The sequence below is a fragment of the Rhinolophus sinicus genome, chromosome 15, assembly GCF_057876585.1.
Source record: "Rhinolophus sinicus isolate RSI-liver-muscle chromosome 15, RSI-T2T, whole genome shotgun sequence".
Classification (NCBI taxonomy): domain Eukaryota; kingdom Metazoa; phylum Chordata; class Mammalia; order Chiroptera; family Rhinolophidae; genus Rhinolophus; species Rhinolophus sinicus.
In genome coordinates, this window is record NC_142515.1 from 11388656 (window position 1) to 11408128 (window position 19473).

At 38.0% G+C, this 19473-nt stretch overlaps 2 protein-coding genes across 2 annotated transcripts in view; one reads left to right on the plus strand and one right to left on the minus strand.

Moving 5' to 3' along the window:
- The window catches only part of PDZD8 (PDZ domain containing 8), a 64114-nt gene extending 49844 nt beyond the window's left edge, over positions 1-14270 (plus strand). Inside the window, exons 4-5 of the mRNA XM_019725252.3 lie at positions 4965-5127; positions 9582-14270. Of these exons, the coding sequence (XP_019580811.1) occupies positions 4965-5127; positions 9582-11788 (2370 nt within the window). The 3' untranslated portion in view covers positions 11789-14270. The remainder of the gene's footprint in view (positions 1-4964; positions 5128-9581) is intronic.
- A 3207-nt stretch (positions 14271-17477) lies between these two features.
- Positions 17478-19473, minus strand: part of SLC18A2 (solute carrier family 18 member A2) — a 28144-nt gene continuing 26148 nt past the window's right edge. Inside the window, exon 15 of the mRNA XM_019725253.3 lies at positions 17478-17642. Coding sequence (XP_019580812.2) covers positions 17541-17642 — 102 coding nt within the window. The 3' untranslated portion in view covers positions 17478-17540. The remainder of the gene's footprint in view (positions 17643-19473) is intronic.

Genomic DNA, 19473 nt, shown 5'->3' on the forward strand with positions numbered 1-19473 from the left:
TTTGTTACCTCCCCTGCAGCAGAAAACTTGATTCCTCACTTGGGACACTGAGGGACCAAGTTTTCCTTATTCTCTAAAAGAAATGTAGAAAGCAAACTGGCCATCTACAAAGATTTTGAGTAAAAAGTTCTATAGATGTTAACTTTTCCTTACTCGTAGCTCATCTCTTGAAATAGGGGAGGTTTTATTATGCTTTTATTTGTCCCTAAGAAATATAATTTTTCTCTCCCTGCGATTCATTTTTTTTTTGGCCCTCTTTCGTTTGATTTGATGTCTTTGGTCTGCTACGTAGAGGAAACTTTCTAAAAGCTGTTCATTTTTTGGCCCTTTATCATTTGATTTGATGTCTGTAGTCTGCTGCATAGAGGAAACTTTCTAAAAGGACGAAAACTTACAATTGTGTGCAAAAGTAGATATTTACCACCATCAGTATAATTTCTACTTTTTGGAAGTTAAGACTCATACTTCTAGTGGGTTTGAACTGGCTGTTGTCTTACTAAATGTTGACATTAGTCACCATCTTTATCTTTTCTAATATGGTGGGTTTTTAATCATAAAATTATTTTAGCTTCTCAGTCTGGATCCTATAAATCAATATTTGAATTATACAAGATAGTTTATTATTCTATTGTCCTGAATTGATGTTTGTTTCATAACGTTTGCCTATTTCTTTAACTGTAGATTGAGTTCATTCACAGTAGACTGGTTTTCCTTTTGCATCCCCGTTTTTAAGTAATAGCACTGTGTCTTACTGAAACAATACTAAATACTGAACCTTTTCATAGCTCCACGTCTGAGATAGATAGCTCATTTTACCAATGACGTTCAGAGAAGTAATTTGCCTAAAGTCATAGGCAAGGATTATTGTAGAAACCATGATACTTCACCTGTAAATACTTCAGTATGAACCTCCTAAAAATAGGACTTTTACATAACCATTATCACACATAGAAAATTAATATTTCCCTAATTTCACCTAATTTTCAGTCTGTATTAAAATGCTCCCAATGTCCCATAAATATTTTTTTGTAGCTTTTTTCCCCCTAAAGTAGGATCTCATCTAGATTCATGCATTACACTGGGTTGACTGTCTTTTTTTTTTTTTTTAATCTAAAACTGTCCCTCTACCTTTCTGAGGGATTATAAATGGGCGAGCTTTCTAATCTGATCATTCCTTCTACATTTATTAACTAGCTTCATTTTGGAAGGAGTAGGAGTGGGGAGTTAAAGAAAAACTTCCTTTCAACTAAGTGCTAAATAATTTAATATGTAAACTAATGGCTAGATGGATTTAAGAGTTAATCACAGAAGCAGTACTTACATAAATCCTGCATCTAAAGTGAAAGCTACGTTGTTGAAAGAAAATAAAACCTCCAAGAAAAACAAAAGGCTGTACAAGACAGAAAAGGTAATGATGCCCAGCTTTGCAATAAATGATATTTATGTAATAATATTGTAAACACTGCTCATTTTTAGCCTTTAGATTCAATCATCAACCTTGACAGCTTAATTATAGTTAGAACATGACTATAATAGTTACCAACTTTGATGGGAGAGTTCAGAAGGTGGAAGGTGTAAAGAGGAAAGGGAAGGGAAGGACAGAAGTGCTAATATCAAGGATTGTCTGGTTTAGGAAATGAGAAATAAGGAGGTAAGGGTATTAGTAATAATTAAAGTTATAAAGAGGTTATGTAGAGGAACTAAAAGTAGTGATGTAACTACTGTAATTTGGGGGAAGGAGAATGGGCTAATATCCTTGTCTGTTACAGTAGGAAGTCAACAGATTGCCTAAAATTTGATATATTAAGAAATGATGCATGAGCTAGAGAAAAAAATAGGTAATCCCTACAACAATTGAAACCAGAAGCAGAGTTTAAAGGTGGTTGCTGTGGATGGGAGTGTGTGGCTTGGGGAGACGGAAGACTTGCCCTTCTAAGTGCTTTTGTGTATTTTGTTTTTTAACTACATGCAAGTATTTGATAAAACTTTAAAGGCTTATCTTTGTTCTTTTAAAAAAGTAAATAAAATAAAAACTTGGGTTTACATTTTCAAGTGAGGTTTTTTTTCTTGTCTTTCAAACACCCTGTTCTACATACTTCTTATAATTATGTCTGGTTTCATCCTGTATTTACAGTCTAGTAATGCCAGTTATCTGTAGTGTAGAGACAATATGCATTTGCTTGACATAAGTTAAATGGGAAAACTGTCTAATTGTTGCTCTCCTTCCTGATTGACATAAGGACCATCTAAATTCATCCCAAGCTGTTTTATTAAATTAAGTCTATTGGAAAACTAAGGGCTATCTGAATGAATTAACAGTGATCTGTATATTTAAGTGTCTTAAGACAAAAATGGCACAATTGGGGGTTTTTGCTTTATTTAAGGTATAATTTAAATGCAGTAAATTCACTAAGTGTACAGTTGGGGAATTTTGATAATTGTGTAGTCACATAAACTTCACTCCCATCAAGATACAGAATATTTCCATCACCTTGAAAACTTCACTTTTGCTACTTGCCCTCAATTTCCAGCCCTCGACCCCCCATTGATGGCAAGTACTGATCTTTCTGTCACTATGATTTTTGCCTTTGCTAGAATTTCATACAAATTGAATCATACAGCATGTATATAGTCTTTTGTATGTGACTTTCACTCAGCATGTATGTCCTTGAGATTTATCTGTCGTGTGTATTGGTGTTTTATTTTTGTTGCTGAGTAGTATTCCATTGTGTGAATATACAACAGTTTGTCGGTTTACCAGTTGACCAATTCTTGATTGACCAATTCATTTATGATGATGTTTTGTGAATATTTGCATATAAGTCTTTGCGTGAACATGTTTTCATTTCTCTTTGCTAAAATACCTAAAAATGGGATTATCAGGTGATATGGTAAATGTATGTTTAACTTAATAAGAAATTGTCAGATTTTTCCAATGTAGTTGTACCGTTTTATATTCTCATCAGTAACGTATAAGTTTCAGTTGCTTCACATCGTCATCATGATACTTGATAGCATCAGTCTTTAATTTTAGCCATTTCTAGCTCTTACGTACTGTCCAGTACAATGTATCTCATTGTAGTTTTAATGTGTTTCCTAATGCGAATTAAACATCTTTTAATGTGCTTATAGGCCATTTGTATATATATCTTCTTTTGTGAGCTGTCTGTTCAGATAGTTTGCACATTTTCTTGTTACTGTTGTTTAGTTGTATGAGTTATTTATATATTCATGGCTACAAGCCCTTTTTCAGATAAATGTTTTGCAGATATTTTCTCCTAGTCTGTGGCTTGTCTTTTCATTTTCTTAACTGTGTCTTTCGAAGGGCAAAAGTTTTTAATTTTATTATTTTATATTTTTTTCTTATATAGATTGTACTGTTTGTGTCCTGTTTTAAAAAATCTTTGCCTAATCCAGTAAGAGTTTCTCCTGCATTTTATTCTATCCGTTTAGTAGTTTTGGCCCTTAACTTTTTAGGCCCATTTTCCTGTTCAAGTAAATCTTCATATAGTGTTTTGTTGTAAGAAAAGCAAGGGGAATTATATGACTGGTGGGCAGAAAATAAACTGAATCACACAAAAACCTATACTAGCCTCAGTTCCCATCTTGACTCTATCCCCCCCAGCCTCCATTCCACTTTGAGAACAGAGTAAATTACAAAAAACGCATTCCAAGTGTTAGTTTTAAAATGTACAGTGCTCAGACTCATACAATTTAGTTTTTTATCCATGCGCTACCGTTAGCTTTCTGATTTTAGAAAAATTTGCATTTAAAATTTTAGCTTTGGCACTCTGTTTAGTAATTTTATAATTTAGTATAATTTTAGTAAATTCATAATTTATAATTTTAGTATATTTATGTTTGTGGAATTGAGAGATTGTGTTCTTAAGTATCTTTGTAAACATTATAAGGTGATTATTTACTGTATCATAAAGCAACTTTACAAAATTTATTAATACCCATATTAAAGAACAACTTCCGATAAGGGCATTTTTTACTCGCCAGGAGAACTAAATTTCTACCTTTAAGTGGGATTTACATGTTAAAACAATATAGATAATGGTATATTTGGATATTAGCAAGCTATTTGGCAAAGTTCCTCATAAGATATTTTGAACCTAACTGAGAAACGTGGGCTGAATAATAAAATTCGACTGATTTGTAATTTAGCTCAATAAACACAGATTGAATTCTTGTCATCTAGAGGGACGTGGCGTTCTATCATGTTTCTTAAATCAGTGATTCGAATGCAGACAGATAGCATGTGTTCTTTTTTTTAAATCACAGATGATACGAATCTGGAATACATACTCCTGATAAATTGGATGACATTCGTTTAGAAAACAGAATGATTTTGATGAGTTAAAACAGGATAGCTCATTAACAAGATAACTCTTAATAAAATATAAACTCTTTTCCTCCCTTCCCCCCAAAAAGAAAATTTAACAGACCATAAAAAACAGAGGTTCCAAAGTACATCTAATGACATAAATTATTCCCATTATATTTCCAAAAAGCAAGATTCAGAATTATATTCATAATGGAATCTCAATTTTGTGTTAACATATAAATAAATAAATAAATATATATATATTTATTTATTTATTTATATATATTAGAAAGTACAAAATACTGACAGTGTAGTTGTAGATGGTATAATTAGGAGTTTGCATTTTGCCTTTCTGTTTATTTCCAAATTTTCCACAGTGTTTGTATATGTATTTAATAAGACACAACACACTGAAGATAAGAAAGTGTTTAAATTTTTTGATGGCCCAAATGTGCAATCAGGACATGTCAATTTATATTGTCACAAACGTTTCCTCCCTCCTTTGTCTGTAATAATAGTCAACACCGTACAAAAGCCAGCATCAACGGTAGTGTTCTCACTGAGCGTCAAGGTTTTCTCACTCCAATACTGTGAACCCGCTGAATCTGTTTTCCCTCTTTTCCCTTTATCAAAGGTTGAATTAATAAAGGGAAATTTACAAAGTGTCGGGCTTACACTTCGTCTCGTCCAGTCAGCTGATGGTTATGCTGGTCACGTCATCATTGAGACCGTGGCCCCCAACTCACCTGCTGCACTTGCGGATCTTCAGCGGGGAGACCGACTGATTGCGATTGGAGGTAATTATGCTAATATGTTAATTATGCTAATGTGGTAATATACGTTACATTTATAGTAGATGTGGGAGTTTTCCTCTCTTCTTTATTTTTATAAGCACATGTTACTTTTACAATGGAAATAAATAACTTTATTATAAATAAAAATCTGAAGGAAGCCTTAAAAATTAATTTAAAATACATATGCCATTTTAGTCCAAATGTGTAAATCTTTGAAAATTTTAGACCACTTTTCTATAAGCTGTCTGATTTTCCCTTTCTTCCACCTTCTGATCCTCTGTTTTTTATTGAATGTGAAAAAAGGGAAAGTCAGCAGTTGTTTTTCTGTATGCTCACCATCATTTCCACTCTGTGCCTAAAATTGATAGTATTAACACACCTACTCCCATCACTTAGGACAAGATACTGTGTTTCCTCAAAAAACAGACCTAGCCGGACCTTCAGCTCTAATGCGTCTTTTGGAACAAAAGTTAATTTAAGACCCGGTATTATATTATATTATATTACGTTACGTTACGTTACGTTACGCTACGCTACTCTACGCTACAGTACACTACCCGGTCTAATTTTACTTATGATGTTCATTATAAGACCCGATCTTATAGTAAAATAAGACCGGGTCTTATATTAATTTTTGCTCCAAAAGATGCATTAGAGCTGATGGTCCGGCCAGGTCTTGTTTTTGGGAAAACATGGTAACAAATAGGAGAGAGACTAATATTCCTTATCCAAAAGGGCACATCTGAACTGCCCTGTGGTCCCATATTGGTGGCCCCATATTGGCCTTAATTGGCCAGCCATTTGTTAATATGCTGTCATTCAGAATGCAGCCCCAGTCACTATTGCTGGCAGAAAAATATGTCACCTGTGTCTCTTCCCATCAATTGACTGATAACAAAAACTCTGTTGATAGGCAGATTATTTGCTTGGATGTTTATGAATAAGCAGTAGGACTCACTGTGCGAAAAAGTCCAAACCTTTTCAGACCTTGGTAGTACCTGTCCCACCCATTCTAGACTTAAGGGATTTCTTGAATACATGCTTGGTCATAGTTGAGCTTTTAAAGGCAAAGTGGTATATTCTGTCACAGCTAAGACAATAACAAGATAAACCAGCTCCTAAATCAAGAAGCAGTTATCCTTGGTTACACGTCAAAGAAACTCTGCGTTGGTTTCAAATCCATCATGACAATAAAATGAAAATTATGTAGTTCACACCCAGAAGTCCCTCTGATCATGTCTTAAATAGCACTTCTCAAACTTTATTGTGTATTCCAATCACCCGACATGGTGTTAAAATGTGAGTTCTGATTCAGTAGGCCTGGCGTGAGGCCCAATAGTCTGTTTCCACCAGGCTCCCAGATGGTGCTCTGGTCCATAGACACTTAAGATAGCAAAGCCATAAGCTAAACCTCATCTGCTACATACTTGTTTACTATAAACATAACAATGACTCTCCCTCAGCTAAAAACCACAATTCAGCATAAATTTTTTATATCCACACATACCCTTTTTTACCTACATGATAAAGTTAATTTTTTTTCTTTTTTATGTCCTTTTTTTAAAAGGGTTTTGTTTTTAATTACACAAGAAGTAAATATCTGTTATCAGAATAAGTACATCCAAACAATATAAATGTATGCAGAGTGAAAAAGCAAAAGTCATCCCTTCATTTCTAACATTTGTAAAAAAATAATATTTATTGATATAAGGGGCAGGTGTGATACACATTCTTTTTCTGTAGCTGTAATTTGTTTGTATGGATATTCAATTCTTTAAATATTTAGTCATGGGATTGGTATATTTAGAAATAAGATTGACAAAATGTTTGTTATATTTGAAACTCGATGATGTTCATTTTGCCATTTCCTCAACTTTTGCAAATATTTTAAATATTCCAAAAGAAAAGGAATCCCACTTTGGTCGATGTGTCCCAAGAGGCACAGTGGCCATCTCCCCAAAGCTCCTGGTGGTTGGGGAAGGATGCGATGAGGGCAAGTGTCGTGCTGAGTCACAAAGAACGGGTTTAGACTGAGTTGCAGTTTTTGCCTACTACAGGTCATTAGGTGGACTTCTTTATTATTTACGCATGTGTGAAACTATAATTTTGCTAGAACATAATGTGGTTAGAGGGAAGCAGTATAAATTAAGGCTGGGTGAATGGTTTAGAGCCATATTAGAAAGCGCTGGATTTCTGTGTGATAAGTATATTGGCTAAAGGTTTTTGAGCTGAAGCTTTAGGAAAATTGGGGAGCAGTATGTTCGGTGATTACAATAGGGAAGGAGTGATGAGGGATCACAGTGAAGAGCTGAAGCCCATGATCAGAAGGATGGGAACAGGAGATGACAGTGGACTGGAACCTCGACAGAACTGACAGCTGACTGGGTCTCGGAGTCGGCTATCTCAGGGTTTCAATCAGGTTAACTGGGAGGGTGGCAAGCTGACTGACATCGTAGTGAGGACAGGAGAATGAGAGGGTCAGAGGGGTCTTAACTACACGGAAATACCCAGGTGGCGATGCCCAGGAGGAGTTGGGGATGTAGGACAGAGGGGACACCAAAGGAAAAGTTGATAGTTGAAACTACTGAAATGGATGAAATCCAGGGGAGCAAAAAGGCAGAGAAAACGAACGACAGAAAACCATGGGAACGTTTGCATACAAGGGGCAGGTAGAGGTGGAGAAAAAGAAAGTGGAGGAGATGATCAGAACCAAATTAGTAGTGTCATGAAAACCAAGGAAAAGGAATGTTTTAAAGCAGAAGGAGGAAGTAAATACAAATAAGAGTAAGGATAAATGACAGAGCAAAGTACTGAAGGAGATAGGGAGAGGGGCGAGCCAAGTATACAAGCAAGGGGATACTTCCTCCTCTGAGATAGGTTAATACCAAAAGTGATTGGCAGGGAGAAAAGGTGGCTTCTTATAGATCTTTTCAGTAAATAAGTTGATGCTATCTACGACTAGAAAAGCATGGGAAGGGTGGGCTTCAGGGGAATAGGAAAGGTTTGAAGCTGGTGTTTCAGAGACTTAGTTTAGAGACCAATCAAAAGAAGGCTAACGCAGCCCTGAGTGCCTTGCTGAAGATGACGAGCATGACTTGTACTGGGTCAGGAGTTAAGCTCAGGAGAAGGGAGACGGAGGGGCTAGCCAAGCTGGGGATCAGAAAGACAGGTAGACAGAAGAGGAAAGGGTTAGGGCAGAAGACCTGAAAATCTTGGTGTAGATATCACTGAAATCTTGACACTGATGTCAGGGAGAAAAGCAAATGGTATCAGGAAACCGGCTGGATCATGAGAGCCAAGAAGGAATGATTAGATACGGACATTTCCTCAAAACAGATTCAGTTAGCAGACAGGATTGTAAGAGGTAGAAAATAGGAGACTGTGATCAGAGATTAATTTCCAAGTGAGAGATTTTTGCTGTGGACAGTTCCAAGTGATGAGCCAGGTCTAAAGCCTGGTCTTACCTGGGCAGCCGAAGTGGGAGAGGATACAGGTTGAAGAACTCTGAAGTCGGGTTATTAGATGGGGCTGATGTTACTTTGATTTATTTAGGATGGCCCTAAGACCTTAGGAAAGCAAAGACCCCCTTCTCACTTTTCCCTTAAGTCCTACAGAAAGGGATAGCTTGGGTAAGTACTGTTTTGGAGAGAGTTCGGAGAGGGCAGGAAACAATTAGAGCCTCTAAATGGTACACCTAGAAGGTCTGTAGAAGAATGTACCAGAAGCTACTAGCTTTGATTTCCTCAGGGAAGGGACAATATGGCTAGGAGATGGAGGTGGAAGGGAGATATTTTCAGTGTACATCTTTCTGTACCTTTCGAATTTTGAACTATGTTAATGTAGTGCCTATCAGAAAATATAAAATGAAAGCTTAAGATATTGTCAATATAGATGCAGATAGTAACTAACTTGTTTAACTTTAAAGCAACTTATACCTTCCTTGTTCTGTCTGGCCCAGAAAAGGATTAGTTTGATAGCTACAGCTAATAAAAAGAAGTTTCTTTCAAGCGTCAGTCTCTTGACTTGAATCACTGACCACAGAGCTTGCAATCCCTGGAATATTTTGGGATTTCCTTCAGTAGAATCAGTTTCCCATCATTCTAAGTTGTTTTAACCATTAATCCTCCTCAATAGGTCTCACTCTGCTCACTAAACTGAGAAATAATGTCATTTAAACCTAGAAAGGAACGGGAAGCCATTAGGAGTTAGCAGCATGGTCCGCATCTAAGAATTTTCATGTCACATTTGGTTTAAAAGGTAAACATTTCCAGGACACCACATTCCAGGTTTGAAAATCAGTACACAGATGTATCCAAAAGCCAATAATATATTTTGGAGATTTCCCTATTACATTTTCATGCGTTAAATTATCATTTATTAATGGCAATTATAGTTAGCAATTGAGGTAATTTTTATTGCAGTAATTCATGTTTTCCCTTTTAAAAATCTTAAATCAGGTGTGAAAATCACATCTACGCTGCAGGTGTTGAAGCTGATCAAGCAGGCTGGCGACCGCGTCCTGGTGTATTACGAAAGGCCGGTCGGCCAGGGTAACCAGGGTGCAGTGCTGCAGGATAACCTGGGGCAGCTGGAGGAACACTTCCTGTCGGGCTCCTGCCAACCAAGTTATGAGGAGGAAACAGCTAGCTTGGCAGCAGATGCCGAGAACAGAGACCTGGATTCGGAGTTTGAAGACCTGGCCAGCGATGTCCGAGCACAGCCTGAGTGCCGAGACGAGGCGCAGTCAGCCAGTCACAGTCCCAAGCGCACCCCACAGTCCCAAGCGCTTTCTGGGAGGCCCCTTGGAACGGTATCACCAGTTTTAAACCGGAAACTCGTTGCAGGAAGTCACCCACCACCCCCAAAACTTCCATCCAAAGAAGGAACTAAACCCTTAGCCCAAAAGCCTGAGATAACAGACCCAGCACAAGTGTCAAAACCCACCCAAGGACCCACTTTCAAACCACCTGTGCCACCACGACCGCAAGTGAAAGTTCCTTTGCCTTCTGCTGACGCCCCAAATCAGGCAGAACCAGATGTTCTTGTTGAAAAGCCAGAAAAGGTGCTGCCTGCTCCCCCTGCAGATAAACCTGCTGAAAAGCAGGCGAAAAGTGTGGATCACGTAGAAGATGTAGCCGCCTCTAAGCAGCTTTTAGCAAAGCAAGAGGTGGCGAAAGACTTGACTTCCGAAAGTTCCTGCCCCTCTAAGGACAGTTCGGATGACCCTCAGACATGGGAATCGTCGGAAATCCTGTACCGTAATAAGCTTGGAAAATGGACAAGAACCCGAGCGACCTGTTTCTTTGACATAGAAGCCTGCCACAGATACTTAAACATTGCATTGTGGTGCAGGGATCCTTTCAAGTTAGGGGGGCTCATCTGTTTGGGGCATGTGAGCTTAAAACTCGAAGAGGTGGCTTTAGGATGCCTGGCTACATCAAACATGGAGTACCTCTCCAAGTTCAGGCTGGAAGCCCCGACACCTAAAGCCATGGTCACGAGAACCGCACTGCGCAACCTGAGTATGCAAAAGGGGTTCAATGACAAATTCTGCTTTGGGGACATTACTATTCACTTCAAATATTTGAAAGAAGGAGAATCGGACCACCATGTAGTTCCTAACTTGGAGAAAGAAAAAGAACTTCATTTGGTTGAGGAGGTTTCTGCCTTAGCGAAAGAAGAGCACTGCGTTGGACAGATGGGTTTGACCGAAAATAAACACAGTTTCCAGGATACTCAGTTCCAGAACCCAACTTGGTGTGATTACTGCAAGAAAAAAGTCTGGACTAAGGCCGCCTCCCAGTGTATGTTCTGTGCTTATGTTTGCCATAAAAAATGTCAGGAAAAGTGTCTAGCCGAGACTCCTCTTTGTGGAGCAACTGAGAGGCGGATGGACCGGACCCTGAAAAACCTCAGGCTGGAAGGCCAAGACACCCTTTTAGGCCTGCCTCCTCGTGCTGATGTGGAAGCTAGCAAGTCCGTGAATAAAACAACAGGCTTGACACGACATATTATCAATACTAGCTCTCGTTTGTTAAATTTGCGTCAAGTCTCTAAAACTCGTCTTTCTGAACCAGGAACTGATCTAGTAGAACCCTCGCCAAAACACACACCCAACACGTCAGACAACGAAGGCAGTGACACCGAGGTCTGTGGTCCAAACAGCCCTTCGAAACGGGGAAACAACGCAGGAATAAAGCTAGTGAGAAAGGAGGGTGGTCTGGATGACAGCGTCTTCATTGCAGTTAAAGAAATTGGTCGTGACCTGTACAGGGGTTTGCCCACGGAGGAAAGGATCCAGAAACTAGAGTTCATGCTGGATAAACTACAGAATGAAATTGATCAGGAGTTGGAACATAACAATACCCTTGTTAGAGAAGAAAAAGAGACAACTGATACAAGGAAAAAATCACTCCTTTCTGCAGCTTTGGCTAAATCAGGTGAAAGACTACAAGCTCTAACACTTCTTATGATCCACTACAGAGCAGGCATTGAAGACATGGAATCTTTAGAAAGTCTGTCTTTAGACCAGCACTCCAAAAAAATAAGCAAGTACACAGATGATACAGAAGAAGACCTTGATAATGAAATAACACAACTGATAGATTCTCAGCCATTCAGCAGCATATCAGATGATTTATTTGGCCCATCTGAGTCTGTGTAACAGTCTATTTAAACTTTCAAGTGTTGGGGAAAAGCTGCACCTAAAGTACCACAGATACAACCACGTTTAAACCCTCTTATAACGCACGTTGGCCTGCTTCTCCACAGTTATTGGCTTGTGTAAGAGCAAGAATGAAAAGGTGGTTTTCCAGAAAAACATGACCAGCTCACTAAATTGGTTCAGATTGCATTTATAGCTATGCTTTTTGGGTTTATACTGGGAATTTATTTTTACTAATTTATTTTTAATGTTTTCTAATTACGGAATTATGTAAGCTAACTTTTCATGTTTATGTATGTGATGTCTTGTGCTGTTTTCCTTCCTCTGAGTTTTTGAATTAGTGTGTTCAACAGGATATTCTCCAGATTCTTGTAATATTTTTGTTTTTATCACGGTTATAACAAATTTGCTGCATGCCTGAATTGAATTGACAGCAGCAATCACTGAGGGAACAGGTTTTGAATCTTACTTTGAGTTATGAAGTTTGTCGTCTCTATTTACTTGAGATTTTTATGATTTGGGGATTCTCGGGGGTGCTTTTTTGTTTTGTTTTTGCCAAATGTAACATGACAGCAGATACTACGGCTTTAGTCAGTTATGCTGATTTAGTAAAAAAAAATAATTTTATATATATTGCTTGCTTTCTAAGCTTCTGTGAATTTTTTTTTCTAAAGTTTTTATGCAGTTGAAGTATAGGGAGAATATAGTGATTAATCTGAAGAGCTTGCATTGAAAAACAAAATGTAGTAAGGAATAAATATAGAATGCAGTTGGTAAAGAATTTTGTACAGAGGATAATGAGATTACTAAAAAACAGAAACCAGTAGGTGTATAATCTTTCAAAATGTTGCTTTCCTTTCAAATGGAAATTCTAAACATTTATGATTATTTTTCAGCTGCAGTTTTCCCATAGGAAATAAAGCGTGTACACGGATATTTAAAGTTTCAGAGGACTGTGCTTAAAATGACTGTGTTGATAAGTGGTTTTGGCTGTTTTGTTTTAGAAACATTTTCATGCAGGAGAATGTTAGGAAGAAGAGGAATCATGCAAAATAGATGAATCGCTTTGTCTGACATCCTACAGGCTTAAAGGAATGGTGATGCTTCTGTAGTTCAGACTATCTTAATTCATTAAAAACAAAAGAAAATCAAATAGTAAAAGTAGACAGTATAGATACATAGGAATTGGGACCAGTTCTCTGAAAATGAAGATCTACTTTGATACTTGGCCCGTCACGTGGACCCCAGTAACGTGTGACTGAGGGACACTGTGTGAGCTTGACCTCTGTTGGTGTACCGTAAAAGTTTTGGCCTTTCGTATGCCTATAAAAGAGATATGTATATGCTTTTCCCTTTTGTAGGTAACCACTATAATTGATGTACAGTGAAACTGACATGAATTTAAAACTAGATGGGACAGCTTGTGTGGCTGGTAGGAAAAGACAGTGTAACAGTAAGGGTCTGGGCCCACGTCTGTAGCCCTGGATGCCATGCAAGAGTCTCAAGTTCAAGCTCTTCCATTGGCCATGAATGAACTGGATAACCATAGGCCAGCCACAAAAGGGCTCCGTGCCACCGTCTCCCCAGCTCTAAAGTAGGAATAAACAAGATTTACTCTAACTGCCTCACAGGATTGTTGTGAGGGAAACAATAGCATAACCGCAAAAGTTCTCTGAACAGTAAAAAGCCATTCAAATAAAAGGTATGACTTACATGGGTGATAACATTTTCGAGTGTAGAAAAGTTATTCCACTTTTAAAATCAATAGCTAATTTTCATTTCTACTATTTTATTAAGTGAAATATTAGGAAACTGAATACTTTCTTGGCCAAGTTTACAACAAAAATATATCTGGGTATGCCCCCTTTTTCGTTTATTTAAGCATGCTTGCATTTTAAGAGAATACTGCTGTAGAAATCTCTATACACAAAATTCTCTGAAAGCTAAAATGTTCTGTAACGTATGCTTGAAACAATCTGCCCAATGTAATAACCAACTTTCATCTTATTATAAAAAGGAACTTACCATTGATAACCTGGAAGGTGGAGTGTCTAAGTGGCTGGTGGTTACGGACCACAGCACGGGAGTGTTAGTGACATCCAGGCATGCAGCTGAAACATGCTTTGGAAAGAGCTGTAGAAATAATGCAAAACTTTGGTTTCATAAAAATCTACTCATGTTTTAAAAGTATTTAACTCTGTAGAACCACAGTTACGGGAAGCTCAGTAATGCTGCTAATTATATTTGTAAAATGTACCTTTAATGTAGTGCAATATTTTTATATATATTGGGAGAAGCAGTAGAGGCATTGCAGTTGTACTTTAGTGCAGTGGGGGAAACAGTCCAAATAGCCTAGGGGGGGATAGTAAGGTCTAAGGCTTCAATGAAAACAGTTGTATTATATTACATTCCTGATGTAATCTTGCTGCCATGCTCTGTTATCAATAGCTAAAAAAGAATAAATAAAAACTACCACAGAAAACAAGAATATCTTCATTTGATAACATCCGAAAAAGGTGATTGCTGCATATCTATGGGATTATTGCCTCGTATAATTGGCCATGCAGTTAAAGTCCATTTTTGCTAAACAAATTGCTATTTTGAAAATTTCCTAAAAGCGTTCAATTTTGATTTTACTGTTGTTTAAGCTTTGAAATGCCAGATCTATGGATTTGCTGCTGCTATTACTAAACAGACTATTTAAAGTGTATTTTTACATTGGTTGGTATTTAATGGTTGGGTTAGACAGTCAAGCTGAGCAACATTTTAGCACTGTTTTTGGAATCAGAATTAATATGCTACATTTTTTAATGTCAAGCCTTATACTCAATATCAGGACTAGTTGAATACTGTGTGGCCATTTGTGATTTTGAAAAAAGAAAACACAAGCTAAAAATGTGAGGGTACTACTATCAAGTTCTAAATTTAAGTATATCTGAATTTTTTAAAGGCAATTTGAAAATATTTGGCTCTTACTAATATTAAGATAAAATCTTAAGACCCGTAAAAGTAAATAAATTCATGTTAATGTAAAAATGTATTGTCTTTATTTCTGAATTGAGATAATAGTTTTCTTTTTAAAAAGGAGGAGGAGAGGTTCCCCTAATCTTTTTTAAGCCCTGGATCCCCTTTAAGATCTGATTAAAAACCGGACTCTCCTCCTTACAAGGTGCACACATGCACACTGTAAGTTTTATGAACTTCCAGGGGCGCACTGTGTCAAATGGCTGCATAGTTATTTTCATCAGATCTATTTATTCACAGCAATCAGGAAAAATAATACGACTTTAGAGATGCAAGAATAACTTACTGAGTGTTCCCAAATTGATGACATAGTTACATAGTTCAATGTAAAACACTTTTCAAAGCCAAAATGTATGGTTTTAACTAACCTGGAGTGGATTTTACCTGATGCCTGCAAGCAGAGAAGAATAGTTTTTAATTAAATATCCACAATCAAAACAATACCTTCTTATGTATTTGATTCCAACGATAATGTCTAGTTCATAAAGGAATACAAACAGGCAGAGTAATGTTCAGAAGATTTATTAAGTAAACTAGCTAAAACGATTTACACAGATCCACTTAGCAGTCAAAAGGAGGAAGTGAGTAGTCATTGCTACCTCATTAAGGTTTCTGTATCTGTATGCCAGGTATAAACATCAAAACCACCTCTGCTCAAAAGAGAAATGTTCAGAGAGAGAGATATATTCTTTGTTCTGACATACATTAAAAATAATAGCTCTCTTCAGTCTTGCTAACCCCAGAATAGTTAGTCATATAGAAGACCTTACAATTTTTTTTTCCGTTCAGATACAACTGATATCTTTTGCTCCCAAAGCAGTCTGAAACACTCAACATATCTTTTATTTTCTCTAGGAATCAGTAGCAGGCATGCCTCTTTGCCTGTCATTCTTGACGGAAGCCTTCAAGGCAAAAATAAAATGGGGATAAATTGTGTGGTATTGGGGCAGGAAGAACCACAGACGCTCTAAGAGAGTAGATTTGTAGCACATTCTTTTCTAAGCCCTCCCGTGTGGACCAGCTGCCTTCCAGCCCTAGCAAAGCGCCTCCAGGGCCCTCTTCCACGGTAGCAGCAGACTTGGGTAAGTTGCCGAATGCAAATACGTGAGTAGGAAACTTGTTCCAACACTCACTTGACAACCAGACTTCAAGTCATTCAGAGCCCCACAGAAAGGCTTCATAAAGCAAATGGAAATGAAGTATTAGCTAACTTTCCTAGAGAATTTAAATAAATGGTTGAAGAATCCTCATTCTAAAGTTCTTTGCTTTTTTGAAATTTGCTTTTTTGTTGTCCAAGTTAACAGAAACACAATTTTAGCTTAAAGAACTGACATTAGGTCGTTTTTTTTTGTGTACAATTACAGAACTACAGAATTAACAAGTATTATTTAAGACATTTCTGGCTATCTTTACACTTCAATCGTATCTCACACAAAACCTGATGTAAACTGACAGTGTTCACTAATGCACTATTTGCTGCTGTTACATTGAAAAGGCACATCAACGTCATGCTTAGAAAAACTATTACACAGCACAAAATGATACAATGAAACACATTTTTAGATGTTTGGGTTTTTCTGCCTGTGAAAGGGGGCGTGTCCTGACTACCTTATTATTTTAACCTGTTTTCCTAACATGATTCAAGGCAATTTCATTCTTCATCTTCATTTAAAATTTATTTTCACATTGATGTGAACAACTTTCAGAAGTCTAGAAAATAATAGTTTCAGACAACTCAAAATCCCTAGAAAACACGTGGATGACCTCCAAACAGGTCAAAGATATTATAGTCTGATTTTTTTTCATGTTATCGCAGTTATTAGCCTTCTAAATTCTAAAACTTGAATTAGATTTTGATACATCCTACCATACTTAAACAGCCTTGATAGTTTAAGGTACATCTACCCTCAATTTTCTTTCATCCAGTAAGACAAGTATACATCTTAAAGGGAAAATTTCTACTTGTTCATAACTATACACCTGGGTGTTATTCTTGGCTTTCAGAACATATTACTATTTTCCCCTTATTGGCTTTAATGTTTGCTGCCAACCACATGACATGTAAATAATTTACAACCATCTGTTTCCAGATAGGTGATTACATACAGATAATGAATGCCAGCTAAGAGTTCTGGATGAATCCAAAAGGGAACTGACCCAAGTTCTTGTCCTCTGCATTTGAGATAGCTAGCTTTTAACTCAAATATACTGATAATAATTACAAGCTGAATAACTCAACACTCAGTGTCACGACATAACACATGCTGTCTTATTTGATTCTGTTTTTCAGACTTCCTTCTAGTTAACGTATTGTTGGAAGTGTCTCAGAGATAATGTGTGCTTTAGTTAACACTCATTACCAATATTCAGAAAAAATATAAGATTTTTTTTGCCCAAGTGTTCGTGAATGTAAGTTAAAAAATTATTTGATTTGGATTCAAATATTTATAGATTTACACTATATCTGTTTCGTCAAAATATATTGTATATTTAATAAAATCAAATACATAAAATAAAGTTTTCAACACTTTATACAAACCCCTAGAAAAGCTGCTTTTTCTTTATAAGGCTGTTGGCAATCTATCATTAACCATGGAAAAGAAATAATAACCTTTGGTTGTTTTACTCTTTCATCAGGGATGAACGGGATGACTAAGACAGTTCTGGATGAGTCATTTCACTGGAAACACCTTTATACAATTAAATGCTTGGATGACTTTTGAGGGTCTCAGTCACTTTCAGATTCTTCATCACCTAGTGGATATGACTGGACATTATTCTGAGTGTACATTTTTGTTTTAATAGGGCAGTTGTGATCCATGAGAATAGCCTAAAAAAGAGCAAAGTACAGATATATTACCTTCCTGTTTCATAAAGATAAGATGGTTTTAACCTACTGTTTTTAAGGATTACTAGTTGGAAAGCTATGTGTATAGTACTGCCCACTATTCACCAGTCATATGGTGCAATTGCCAGGTGCCTGGCCCAGAAAACCTGGAGTTCTACGTTCAGCGAAAATTTCAGGCAGTAGAACATGGCAGAAGCAGTCTGCACAGTATTTTCATTACACATGGCCAGGGGCCATAAGCTGATTCCGGGGAGCCCGTAAGCTATGAAGAAAGGGGCATACGGGTTAGGTTTACGAAGAGCTATACTTAGAATCTTGGAGTTGAGGAGAGTGGTTGTTGGAGGTCACCCAATCCAACTTCCCTGTGGCGCCATCTTAGTAAGGACGTGCTCTCCTTCATGAGGCGAGCTCTCATGTTCGAGATGTACCTGAGGCTGGACTAGAACCTTTCTCCATTGTTTCCGTTTGTGGGTCCGGTTCTGACTCCAGCCACTTTACAAACTGCCCTTCCAATATTTTGAGGCCATTGCCATAACCCCGTAAATTTCTCTGAACTCACATCACAGGGCCCTTCATAAATGGCCCTTCCAGAGCATCTTTCCCCAATTCCCGGCATCCCTCCTCTTACTCAAACATACGATTTAAAAAATAAAACAGTATATTCCTCTGGTGGACATGCACGTTTTGTGCACTCCCATAGTGTTACTGAAAATTAAACAACAGTCAGTGCATCAGCCTTGAGTCCTGACTCTTCCTGTAAGTGTGCACACCAAGCACGAAGCCAGATGGCAGCTGATGTCGCTCATGCTAAGCATTTCGTGCGATACCTCAACAGTCACTGTATGGAGTCAGCTGATAACCCTCCGTGTAGGCACAGAGGTTGAAGAACTTGCCCAGGGGCTGTGCGGCTAGAATAGGGCACAGGTGAGGCCAGGCGGCCGGCCGGCAGTCAGCTCTGGGCAGCACCCCATGGCACAGTCTGCCAAGGACGACATGGGACACCGGGTACAACTAAAAGGAATTCTCTCATCAGGTGATGTCTTCTGGAGTTTTCTGACACATGAACTATTCCCCCAGTACCTGTTTGTGCAACCTGAAAATCTAAATGGAAACATTTATGTGGGTTAAAATTGAACTTGCCCTGGCCTAATGCAGCCTCTCCGGGTGTTTGCTGGCTACTCCTCCCAGTTCTTACCCCACCGATTTGATAAGCTGCGAGGACTTCACTCCGTGTTTAACCTACTTACCATTTCCCAAGAAATTCTGTCATGATCTGCCTGTGTGACGCATTAAGATACGGACTCCTTGGCCCTGTCAGTCAGGCTGTCAGCTGCAAATCTAACTCCTTTTTTTATTAGGCTTCTTTCCCAGTGAATTGATACATATATTGAAAAAACAGCTCAATTTCTAAAAATAAGTAATTGATGCAACAGACATTGTATACAAGGACCACTGTCCCCGTGTGGATGTGTCCTTGGTACACAAAAGGCTTCACCCCCAAAGAGCTCAGGGTCTCATCTCCCTAGATTAATGATCCTCAAAGAAATGTGCCCAAGAATCACTTGAGGGAGAGCAGGTTAAAGATAAAATTCCAGATCCCTACCCTCACACGAGAGGGGTGGTCAACATGCTGCGAGAAATGCTGCCCTAGTTATGGCAGTATCTGGGACTATAGCAGAGTCACGGCTGACTGACGTCAGCTTAGTGGGCACCTACTAGGAACGTGTGTCAGTGCGCCTGAGGTCCCATGCCAGCGACTTGGTCACCTCCCTGCATGAGGAATGACAGGCCCCACGGGGCTCACTGTGGTTAA